At 44.9% G+C, this 12,249-nt stretch overlaps 1 protein-coding gene across 1 annotated transcript in view; it reads right to left on the bottom strand.

Annotated features, from left to right (window-relative positions):
• Nucleotides 1–12,249, bottom strand: part of BCR (BCR activator of RhoGEF and GTPase) — a 99,679-nt gene that overhangs the window by 42,137 nt on the left and 45,293 nt on the right. Inside the window, exon 2 of the mRNA XM_054288621.1 lies at nt 10,160–10,344. Coding sequence (XP_054144596.1) covers nt 10,160–10,344 — 185 coding nt within the window. The remainder of the gene's footprint in view (nt 1–10,159; nt 10,345–12,249) is intronic.

Raw genomic sequence — 12,249 nt, forward strand, 5'->3', positions numbered from 1 at the left:
CCCCACATAACTGCATTCAAGGGCTAATGGGGAAGACTAGCATGAAGTGCTAAAAGAAGCAGTAATCCCTTCTGCTGAATTTCAATTATCCTTCCTCTCAAAACTGTTACCTGAAAAAGTGTTAAACCTGATAAAGTGAAACTGAGTCTTTCCAAAAACTCCAGAAAAAATTGGTCGAGCAGTGAAGGTTATAAATAATGAGAAACATCCCCCTTTTACAGAGTCCTATTCCCAGTTCTTTTTATTTCTGTCATTCACAGAAATAGCATTTTAAAACTCGTGCAGCCTTTTTATGTTGTTAAATGTCTCTAAGAATAGAGTCAGAAGTTGGCTCTGAAAGGGTACATGCTTTTCAAGGGATTTGGGTAGGTTTTCTGGGGCTCCATCCTACTCTTAATATCCAGAGGAATCTGAAGCTTTTGATTTCACGGTGGGAGGATCAGGAAGCAGAGCAGTACACTCCACTCTAGTCACTGAATTTACAGCTTCCCCCCAAAAAGCTGCACTTAGGGTCCTCTGCAGATGTACAGATGAGGTACCTGGGCTGGAGGTTCAGTTTGAGGAACTATCACATCCTGTGACTTTGAGCCCACGCACAACACAAAGAAAGAAACAGATCCTCACGCTCCCAGATATTTCTGGATTCTGTCTCATCAATAACCATCCTGATTTTCAAACAGTTTCATTAAATTTCACAAGCTGTATTCTAGCCTAAAAGACTTGCAGCAACTACTTCATAAAATTTTTGCAAGGTGTCAAATGCTACCACCACCTCTTAAATAAAAGTGGCAGACAGAAGCTGTTCTAAGGAAATGAGTAAGATTTACACACACATTAGGTACTACATGGAAAGAAGAACTTCTCTTTGCAGCCCACCCTTCAGTGACATTCAGTAAGAACCACAGAGCCTTTTAAAATCTTGAAAGGGCATCTCAAAGAAGGCAGAAATTTTTAATTCACCAGTCAGTGTTCAGAAGACTTCAGAAGAACACAAGTGACAAACTCCATGGTAAAATGAACACTGCACCAGACTCTGCATCCATGGACAGCCCTGTGACTGGCATGGAAATGTTCAACAGGGCTGTGACCATTCCTTATGGACTCTGTGCCAGGAGTGCCTGGATGCCCAGCTCATGGACCATTCTGTAAGGCATGGTACACACACATAATCAACACAGGCAGCCCCAAGATGGTTAACAAAGATTGCCTTCATCCAAAGAGGAAGGGATGTGGCAGCCCTGGTGCAAGAAAAACACAATTGCTCTTGGTTTCCAAAGATTTCTTACAACATTCACAAAAGAAAAAGTGCAGCTACACAAAGAGGCATTGAGGAAAACTAACAGTGCTCCAAGTCTGCAGTGCTGAGGATGAGGTAAGTGGTCAATATTGACACAGCCCTATAATTATCTTTACCAGGTTCTCTTGGAGGAGGTGAGGCTTTAAAAACCAGCTGGGTATGTTTGTAACATCTGTAAAGAGCAGCACACAATGACAAGTTATTGAAATGACTTAAACTTCCCCATCACAACAGTGGCACACCAGTTTTCCTTTGAGCACTGAGAACAGTTTTCTCTTCACAAGAAAAAGCTTTAATTTACAGGCCAGCCCTTGCTGGGCACCGTCAGCTGACAGAGAGGCATTTTCTGCCAGAATGTTAATTTCCTCCTTCAAGAGATGCACTTTCAGAGAGACAAATATCTCCCAGGACGCACTGCAGCCCTTCCTTCCTGCCCATTACCACAAGGGCACCGTGCAAAGTCCACGGATTTGTCCTAAGCCTTTGTTAACAGGGGCATTTGTCCAAGTGTGATGCTTGCAGGAGTGCAGGCACAGGACACGGGGCAGGCACTGGCTGCTTTATGCTCTGCACAGCAATTGCTCAAGAAACCCTCAGGGGAGTTGTTCCAACAATCACAGGGCACATTACAAGATCTCCAATGCAGTACCTCGAATTTACATACAGCTTCCTCCAGAGTGAAAAGATGATCCCCTGCTCCTGCTGTGTCAGGGATCAATGCAGCACCAGGGAGCTGCTCTGTGCATTGTGCTGCTGCTCCTGCTCCCTCCGGGAGCTGTGTCCTGACAAGAGCCCCTGCTGGGGGAGGCCTTTGCTCACAGTGTCAGCTGGGGCTGATGGAGCACCAGGAACATCTGGAAAACAGCCCCTGTGCTGCTCCAGCCTCAGGGTACTTTTAAGTCACACATGTTATGAAATGTACTCCAAGATGCAAAAATTCAGTTGGTGCCAAAATCAGGAGGACGAAGAGTAAATTTATGATTTGGTATTGCAAATTCCTCACTTACAGAGCTGGGAGCAGCTCACCTGCTCACCCAGAGCAGGAGAGCAGTGAGCAGGCACAGACTGGGCACTGTCCTGCCCACAGCAGCCAGGCTGTGCTGCACTCTGGGCCAAGGGCATTTCTGCTTTGCCTGTGTCTGGCACAGAAGGGAAACAAAGAGCAACCCTGATTCCAACAGCCTCACTGCCCCTCTGTTCCTGCTCTCCAGCCAGGACAGCTGAGAGGGAACATCCTGGGCAGTGCTGTCAAGCTTCCCACCAGTACAGGGAGACCTGCCAAGGCTGAGGACTCCTTTCCCCTGCCCTGGCAAGAAGGCAGCAGTCTGAAATCTTTGAGCTGCTTGTGGCAAGTGGAGGAGCTGGTGCCACAGCCACCAGACCACAGAGGAAAATGGGGAAAATACACCTATAACCAAAGTGCAGATGGGATGTTCCCAGCAGGAAGTGGGAGCAGCCTGAATTGGCAAACTCCAACCACTCAGCAGGGAGTGCCAGGTGGTCAGCAGTCCATCCATCCCATGCTTCCTCCCCAGCCTGGCTAGCCTGTTTTCCACTGGTACAAGTCTGACTGGTATTTCATGCTCTGCCTCTCCCACCCTCTTTGATGCCAGCATCCATGTCTAGCACAGCCCTGCCATCCTTTGGCTACCTCCCTACCCACATGTTTCAGAATAAAGCTCACAGGACTGGACCAGGGCAGCCCTCAGAGCATTGCTGTCTCCCTGCTGTGGGAGCTGTGAGGACCAAGCACCCAGCCAGACCTGAACAAACAGCCATCAGTGCTTTGCTTCCACTCCTCATGAACTACATTAAAAAACCACCAAAACAATAAGGAAGGTGGAAAGCAGGCTACAGGAAATTACACAGGTATCTCATGCCCATAAGATCCTGCTGTTGTCCTCTCTTCTCAACTGGGTGATGCTTTTTGCTATTCCAAAGCCTTAAAAACCAAAAGACTGAGTCACAGTGCAATCTTGCAACCTGAACCATGGCCAGGGAGAGGGGTTGGAAGCTCTGGAGATATCAGAGAGCACAAATCTGATATGTGGAGATATCAGAGAGCACACCCTGGCCCCGAGCCATGGCTGGGCTGGATGTGTTTACAGCCTGTCAGCCTAAGTGCTTTAGTTTACTAACCAGGTTGGCATCCTGTGCTGTGTTCAATTACTGTGAGGCTGACATTCACCAGCTCCGAGGTTTAGACAGATTCAGCTCCTCCTGACTCTGGTTAAAGAGCTCAGGGCTTCCTGGTCCTTGTTTAAATTACAGCAATAATTGTTTTCTAGCAAATGTTAGCAGAGCACAGATTAAGAATCCAGAAACCACAATACCTAAGGTTTTGCAAAGAGGTTGCTGCTGACACAGCTCTTTAAAGAGAATCAGGGATTCAAAGTGGGTGTTTAAAAGGCACTTTAACTCTTCCTTTGGTACAGGCTGTTCATGCACCATGCAATGAATGTGTTCAAGGGAAGGTTTCCCATAAGGACAGCTCACAATCTCATACAGAAGCTGCCAGCTTACCATGGAGAAAAACATTCTGTTCAATTTTTCAAGTGTAAATATGTTTGAAAGCTTCTGCTGGAGGTGTCTCATTGTCCTGGTGATATTAAATGGGGCAAATTCTGTAATCAAGCCAATCATGCTCCATGTGGGGAGGGGAAGCAGCAGGGAGAGGAGCCAACATTATTTATAACATCAGTACTGGTGTGCCAGCTCTCCTCAGGAAGGGCTGACATCCAGGCAGAGCCTTAAGGAGCAGAGAATTGGAGAATAAAAAGGAAAAGCTTCATCTGTTGGGGGTTGTGAGGGGAAAGTGACAGTAAAACAAAACAAACCAACCAATTCAAATACTGAGAGGAAGAAAGAATGATTAGGAAGTGTTGGAGGGGGAAGGACAAGCTAGCAGGAGCAGCACCAAGAGGAGCAGTAATCCCATTTACTGTGCAGCTTCAGGGGTCAGCTTCCTGCATCCCCTTGGGACCAAGCTAGGAGCAAAATCCACAACCTGCTCTGCCACAGCCCTGCTCTTGCTGAGCTGGCAGACAGCAGGAACAAAGGGATCTGATCTGAGGACAGGCAGTGGCTGCCAGTGCTGCACCAACCATGGACGCACAGCAGAAAAGGAAAAAGAAATTTCACCTGAAAGCCTGTGAGTACCAGCAATTTCTCTCCCAAACAGAACAGACAGTAGGAAGTAGTAGCAGGAGTTTAGCACTCCTGCCTCCCTTGCTCTGATATATGCAAGAATTGCAAAGATCTGTTTTGTCAAAAACTCATCTTCTAAATTCCTGAGAAGGGACTCTCCTCATTTCCTGGCATGGTGGAATGAGCTTTGCTTTTCCACTGCCTGCCCTGCCCCACCTCCACAGAGCCCTGTGCACATCCCTGAGGCTGCCTCTGCTGGGGAGCATCCTCAAAGCCTTTCCTATTCCTGCCCTTCCCAGGCTGCAACTTCTGCTCATGAGGAGCCCAGGGTGACAGTGAGTGAGGAGCAGCACCAGGGTGACAGTGAGTGAGGTTTTCCCCTCTCCCACCTTTCTCTGCCCTCCAGGCTGCCAGCTGCCCCTCCAGAGCTCCTGGCAGTGACTCTTCTCCTCTGAAGGGTTTCAGTCACTGATTTTCCAGCTGTCCCTACACCTTCCTGTGGCCTCATACTGTATCAAGCTCTCTCTCTGTCCTCCTCTAACTTTGTCCAGGTATTTTCTCTGCTCTTCACCCTCACTGTATGGGAAAGACAGACACATTCTCTCTTTCTGGGAGTGAATTATCACTATTTTTTACCAACAGTCTGACACCTTCTGAAGCTACCAGCACTGTCTTGTTTGGCAAACATTTGGGCTGACATTTTCCAAGAGAGGTTCCCAGAATTTCTGTAAAGTTCAATCATAACAGTTCAGCTGCTACAGAAAGGAAGGTTTGGGAAAATTAAATCTCAAGTTAAATAAACAAACATCTTAAGCATTAGTGGAACCTATTTCTCCTTTTTCCATTGTCCCTGTTGGCTTGCTTGAGAGCACAGTTTGGCAAAAGCACTGGTTTTATGGCAGGACATGCATCAGCAGCCCAGCCTGAGATTCCAGAAGAAATGGAGCAAGTTGGGTCAGACTCTACAAACATTTGTTAAGGCCTCCTTTCCACACAAGTGACAAGTCAAGGGCTGCTGAGATCCACACCACAAACAGCTCTGGTGCCTGTCCCTCTCTGGGTACAGACAAAACCAAAGCCAGAGCAGCCTTGGGCAGCAACAGTTTGTGCTGTGGGCAGGGAACAGGGGGAATGGGGGGATATCCCAGGGAACAGGGGGAGTGGGAATGGGATACCCCAGCTGTGGCTGGAGTGGCACAGTTGGGAGGCAGAGCAGGCAGCATCTCCTCATCTACTCAGGAGATACAGGTGGTAGGAGGGAGTACAAAACACTGCCCAGGTGTAAAGTAACACCACAAAGCTCTGGGAGTCAGCTGCAACCCCAGAATGTGCTGGGAGTCACCCTACACACTGAGGGAAGAGCAGGGAGCTCCCTCCCAAGCAGCCCAGGAGGTTTCCCTTCATTCCCTTCCAGCAAGACACCCTGCTGCTGGCACCCTGCACCTTCCCCATGGGGGCTGGACAGAGCAGGTGAGCCCTGATGTGCTCCCCAGGCATGGGCCAAGCTGCTCTAGGGAGGTGCAAGAACTCAGACAAACTCCTGGCAGAAAAGTACAAAGCCCAGAGCAAGCCCATAACATAAGTCAAAGCAAAATGCCCTCAATATTCAGTTAGCAAAAAGGCAGGCTCCAAGAGGCCTCACGGATGAGGCAGATAAACATCACAGCAGAATGCTGCAATGCCTGGGTGATGATAAGTGAATTACTTAGATTTATATTTATAAAAAATAAAATTAAAACATCAGTTTGCTACATTTTCCATATTCTGGGTGTCTGACTGAAGTGCAGTTAACTCTTGGTTGCAAAGTGAAATGAAAGGAATTTTACTTTAATGAGAATAAAGCTGTGTTAAAAGTCAGAACCCTGTTTTGCACAACATTACACATCTCACATTAAGCACCCAAAATTAGCAGATGCTTCTCCCATAACCTGTCTGCCCTGATTCCCTGTGGTTAGAGAACATACCACCCTCTTATCTCCCAGGACAATTAAGACCTGGGTGGCATTCCAGCTGTATCTGGACTTAATGGAAACAAACACTGTTGTACCCAGTCCTGTAAATAAGGTGCAGCTCTGGAGATGAAAAATTGAATCCAGTGAGTACCATTCCCTGTATCCACTGCACAGTGCAGGAGCCCACAGGAGAGATGGGACAATTGAGTAATTCAAAGTTATCATAATGATTCAAGAGTTCTTAACTTTACACCCTTAATGTTTTGCCATGGTGTATGTAGTGCATGCATTGTGCTGCTGCACACAGTTCACTTCACTTCCAAACTCTGGTCATAAAAATAATCTGAAATTTTCAGAAGTAACTGCAGGCACCTCAGTTAAAAGTAAAAAGGCAAGAAGACAACTTTAAAAGCAAACACATCTAAACAGAACATGTTTTCTGCTAATCAAGTTTAGTACAAAAGAAAATGGAAGAGACATGTCCTGGTATTTCTGGTCCAACACATGTTATGTGCTGGGCTCAGCAGTGTGTTTGACACTTAACTTTGTTCCTGATGTCTTTTCCACTATAGCTGAAAACAGCTCAGCAAAAGCCATCTCACAGCTCATGATGGCTGAAAGCTCAACTTGCTTGGGAAATACCTGGGTATAAATTTATCTCTTTCTGCTTGTCATGGACTGCCCAGGGACTGTCACCTGTGATTACAGAAAGGATCAAGTGAAGCAGCTGAGGTTCATGATTAGAAGTCCAATCTGTATCAGGACACCTCTTTCTTTTGGAAGCCATAAAACATCCTTTATAGTCAGAGAAAATAACGCAGCAATTTACGTTAAAAATTATTTTTCAAGAAGCGGCCTTCAAGCATTACTAAAGTAATTTTAAAATTAACTACTGTTAAATGCTTATGAGGCAATATTCAAACAAATAAAGAAAAATATTAACTCTCAGGCAGTGTCTCCTCCAGGCCTCCAGTCACAGGCACTGTCATAACTGGTTCTTTGAAGATAACTCTCAGCCATGTGTAGTCACACAGTGATTTTTCCTTCATCATAGGAAACATAACCTGAAAATCTCAAGCCAGTACTAAAATGGTTTTAGAGCTCTTTGAATTTACTAATGATAATTTCTTCACTCAAAAGCCTCTTAGATATCACAAGAATTCTCATCTTGAAAGAAAAGAAAGCATCTCAAAATGAATACACTAAAGCAACTAACTAGATTCTACCCTTTACAGTCAAATAAAATTAAGCAAACACCAACAATATATCTACTTGATAATGCTTTAAGAGATCCTGACAATGAATTTTATAAATGAGGAAGAACAAGGACACTGTATCAGGAAGGATTCTTAGCCCAGAACTCATGCTGGAAGAAGAACAGCTGTGACAGTAACCAACAGAGAGCAGGAGGATGTGTATAATGATGGCTGGTGGCACTTCTCAGACTCTCCTTTTGATGCAAGATAAATAAAACTGCCTGATAATGGTGATGGTGTTGATTTACATGTACACTGATATCTCTAAAATAGCCATAATTATCTTCCATGATATCTTAATTAACAGGAAGGAACAATATAAAGGCAACACATAAGTTAAAACACTTGGATGAGAGATTTCAAAGTGTCATTTACAATGTGGGAATTCAAGATTGTTTGGCACATTTTCTTTGAAGTACTGTAGGAAGGAAGTGACAGTTGCCTTTGTGCTATTGAACATCTTTATGAATGATTTGGGGAACCCAAAAGTTTGAAAATGACAAAAATATTCAGGAAAAAAGTAACTTGGGACTCAAGTGTTCTGCAATCTATTGCAAAAGGATAAAAAGAAACAAAAGGTTGAAAGTCAAAGAGACAAATCCAAGCTGAAACTAAGACATTTTGGACTGTGAAGACAGCAGAGCCAAGAGTTCTTTACCAAGGCATGCAGATGTCCCACTCCCAAGACTATTGTAAAACCAAAAATTGAAATTTTCCTGAAGTTCCAAGCTATGGCCATGCTACTGAACCTGAAACAAAACCAAAGCAAGGTAGGCTGAAGGGCCATGTTAAGCCACAGGTCAGGTAAGACAGTCCCTGCTGTATTTTTACTCAATGATAATGGATGATATAGACAGCTATTTAGTGAATATCAAACCAGTACAAGCAGTAGCCATCTCCCAACCAAAGTCCCCATTTCAGAGCTGGCACTTTTAATTCTTTTTATTCCATTTTCACAGGGTGAAGGAAATAGATCTTCTAGATGCTTGATCAAAACCCTTAACCTACCTGAAAATAACTTTTATTTTCCTTGTGAAAGGCAATGACAACTCACACGCAGAGGTGTATGAATGTGCTTCATTCCACAGCCTCCTTTCCAAAATATCTGTTATTTAGAGACCCTCTCAACTGAATTAGTCACTAATTCTCTCCACTAAAATGCACAAAGGGCTCAAAAATCATATACACAACTATTGTATTTGCAGGGAAGCCCTGACGAAGGCAGGAATGATGCATCTGACTCCGTGTTCTCAGAAGGCCAATTTATTACTTTATTATACTATATTATATTAAATAATACTATACTGTACTATACTAAAGAATACAGAAGATACTAACTGAATGCTAAAAAGATAATAATGAAAACTCGTGACTCTTTACAGAGTCCCAACACTGACTGGCCAAAGAGTCAAAACAGAGAAGAGTCCAATCGAACAATCACCTGTGGGTAAACAATCTCCAAACAAATTTTACATGAGCACAACACAGGAGAAGCAAATGAGATATGAATTGTTTTCCTTTTCTCCGAGGCTTCTCAGCTTCTCAGGAGAAAAATCCTGGGCAAAGGGATTTTTTCAGAGAATGTGAATGCTACACACAACATCGAGCCCTGAAGGGAGGCCTAGCATCAGCTAAAATGTACAATGTACAACACCGGGCAGGGCTGTGTCATGTAGGGTGATGTCTTGTGGTGTTTGTGAGGGTCCCCAGGACAAGGTTAGAAATGAGAATCTGACTCCATGTTCTCAGAAGACTGATTTATTATGATATTCTACTATACTATATTATACTATACTAAAACTATACTAAAGAAAGAGAAAGGATACATCAGAAAGCTTAACAAGAATGAATAATAAAAACCTGTGACTGACTCAAGGAGTCCAACACAGCTGGCTGTGATTGGCCATTAAGTTAAAACAATTCACATGGAACCAATCAAACATTCGCCTGTTGGTAATCAATGTCCTAGCCACATTCCAAAGCAGCAAACACAGGAGCAGCAATCAGATAATTATTGTTTGCATTCCTCTCTGAGGCTTCTCAGCTTGCCAGAAGAAAATCCTGGGCAAGGAGGAATTTTCAGAAAATATCATGGTGACTGTAGAGGGATATAAGATAAGAAAATAAAGATAGTGTAGAAAGTGATCTTACCCCTAAGGAGTTGCAGCTGGGCCAGTTATCAAAGATTAGGAACAGCCTGACTTTACCAGGCCACAGCTGTAAGCAATGAGAAGAAGAGTGCTATAAAAGAGTGGGGTGGCTGGGTGAGAAGGGAACTGGAGTCAGTTGGTGCTTTGGGAAGGAGAAAGAGTCAGTGCTCTGAGGAGCTGCCCATGTGAAACACCAAGAAGGTGTGACACTTTTGTGATAGGAGACAACAGCATGGAACTTTTGCAGTAAGATAACAGGTGACAATGTCCCACAGCACTGGCAGTCCCTGTCTGTCCCCACTAAGCCCACCCACCCCTGGCAATGGTGCAGGGAGCAGGGAGGCAGGAAGGACTCACAGATTTGGTGGATTCCAGGGAGCCCGAGGACAGCGTGTCGCGGCTGCCGCGGCTCTTGGAGCTGAGGTGCGGCGAGGAGGAGGGCGAGTCGTCGATGAAGGGCATCATGTCATGGTGCCGCCGCTGCTCCTCCGCGCGCTCCGCGTCAAAGGCGTAGCCCGGCGGGGTCCCCCCGAACGGGGCATCTGCAAAACACAAACACAGCGGGGCTGTGCTCAGCCTGCACGGCCAGGGCACGGCCCACAGCCCCTGGGATCGCTCATCGGGAAACCAAACACTCATCAAGGAGAGGAGCAAATATCATTCAATTCACGTTGTCACCAAAAGTTCATTTCACTTATTCTAAGTCCTAAAAAGCAAAGTCCTTTCTTGCATTAGTTGTCATTTAATTACAGCTCTTTCCCTCACATCTTTCTTCAAAAGCATTAACATCAAAATAAATTATTTTGCCGGCTCCATAAAAGTCACCAGTCTGGGTTTAGGAACCTACTGGGTAACAGACTCTGGGTTTTCTGCCAGTCAAAAGCAGATGATGCCCCTGCCAGTTTAGGTAAGATATGCAGGGGATAAGGTAGTATAGAAAGTAATCTCACCCCCTAAAGAGTTGCAGCTGAGCCAATTATTAAGGATTAGGAGCAGGCCTGATGTTAACAGGCCACAGCTGTAGCCAATAAGAGTGCTATAAAGGAGTGGGTTGGTTGGCTGAGGGAACTGGAGTCAGTTGGCTCCTGTGAGGACAAGGAAGAGTCAGTGCCTAGAGGAGCTGGCTGCAAGAAACATCAAGGAGGTATGAAACTCTAGCAATATGGAACTCTTGCAATGTAATGACAATAGAACCTTTGTAATATAGTGACAAGATAGGTAATACCTAACTCAGTTCTCCCCTAACTCAGGGGAGAACTGTAACTGTAACTCTCTCCATACTTCTCATCAACAACAAGAGTAGGAAAGAAAGGTCCTACATGTCAAATGAACCAACCTACTGACAAAAATAAGATCCTAAAAGATCCTCTTCTGTTGGCTGCCCCTCCTTCTATTTTGACCTTAACCCCTTAAACTAACAAATAAACCACCACACTGTTCCCTTCTATAGATCCCATCTCCCCTCCCTCAAAAAGCCCTAAAACAACCCATCCAAAACACAAGCAGAAAAGGATGGTGGTATGAGGAGTCAAGCTAGCCATTAATGCATGAGACAGCAATGAACTTCTGCAGGAAAAACGAGCAGCAAAACTGCTTATGGCATCTTTAGTTGTGTACAGACACTGCTCCTGCAAAAATCCGTAACAAGGACACACAGCAGCTCTTCTGCCATAAGTTAAAAATCTTTTCATCTCTCTGCACAAAGAAATATTCACAGAGGAGCCAAATTTGGTGTCTACACAGTGACACCACACCATGACCTCCATGGGCATGTGAAGCACTTTCACCTGTCAGTGCCCAGCAGTGTCCTGTGTGTGACAGTGACAGCCATGCACAGGCCACTGCCCACAAAATGGCAGAGCTGTTCCTCCTCTTCTTCACAGAATGCCACCCTTCTCCCCAAACTGAAAAACAACCCCAAGGAGGTAAGCTAGATCTGCCTTTACAGAAGCCAGTGAGCCTTATGGAAAACAAAGCCATCAAAAAAGGAAAAACGGTTACACTTGAACACAAGTAGAAGCGATTTCTTGTTTTCACAAATATCCAGGTTCTGCTAAAATAATAAGCAGCTGCTGCCAAGCATACTAATAATCCTGTTATACATCACTAAGGCAGGGTGGAGGAGTAACATTTTAAAGCCCACTTTCCTCCCTCACAGTAAACTCAGTTAAAGCATGACTCATTTCAGTAAAAGATGTGAACTTTATGTGGAACAGAATAAAACTTGATCTATGTGGCTTTTTCAGGAGGGAGAGCTGGTCTGGGACTTTACACAAACAATATACTGAAAACCCAACAATAAACTCACTGTGGATGTGAGCCTCTGTCTCAGCTTGTACCAAATGCCACCCAGCTAAGTAACAGCCTGGTACGAGGCCTTGAGGCTGCTGAAGGACTGTGGCAATGTTATTTTAACAAACTCAGTGAGTTTTATGTCACCCACCTGC

This window comes from Melozone crissalis, unplaced genomic scaffold, assembly GCF_028551555.1.
Source record: "Melozone crissalis strain CALT ecotype California unplaced genomic scaffold, PUWL_Pcris_2 ptg000063l_1, whole genome shotgun sequence".
In the NCBI taxonomy this organism is placed as follows: Eukaryota; Metazoa; Chordata; class Aves; order Passeriformes; family Passerellidae; genus Melozone; species Melozone crissalis.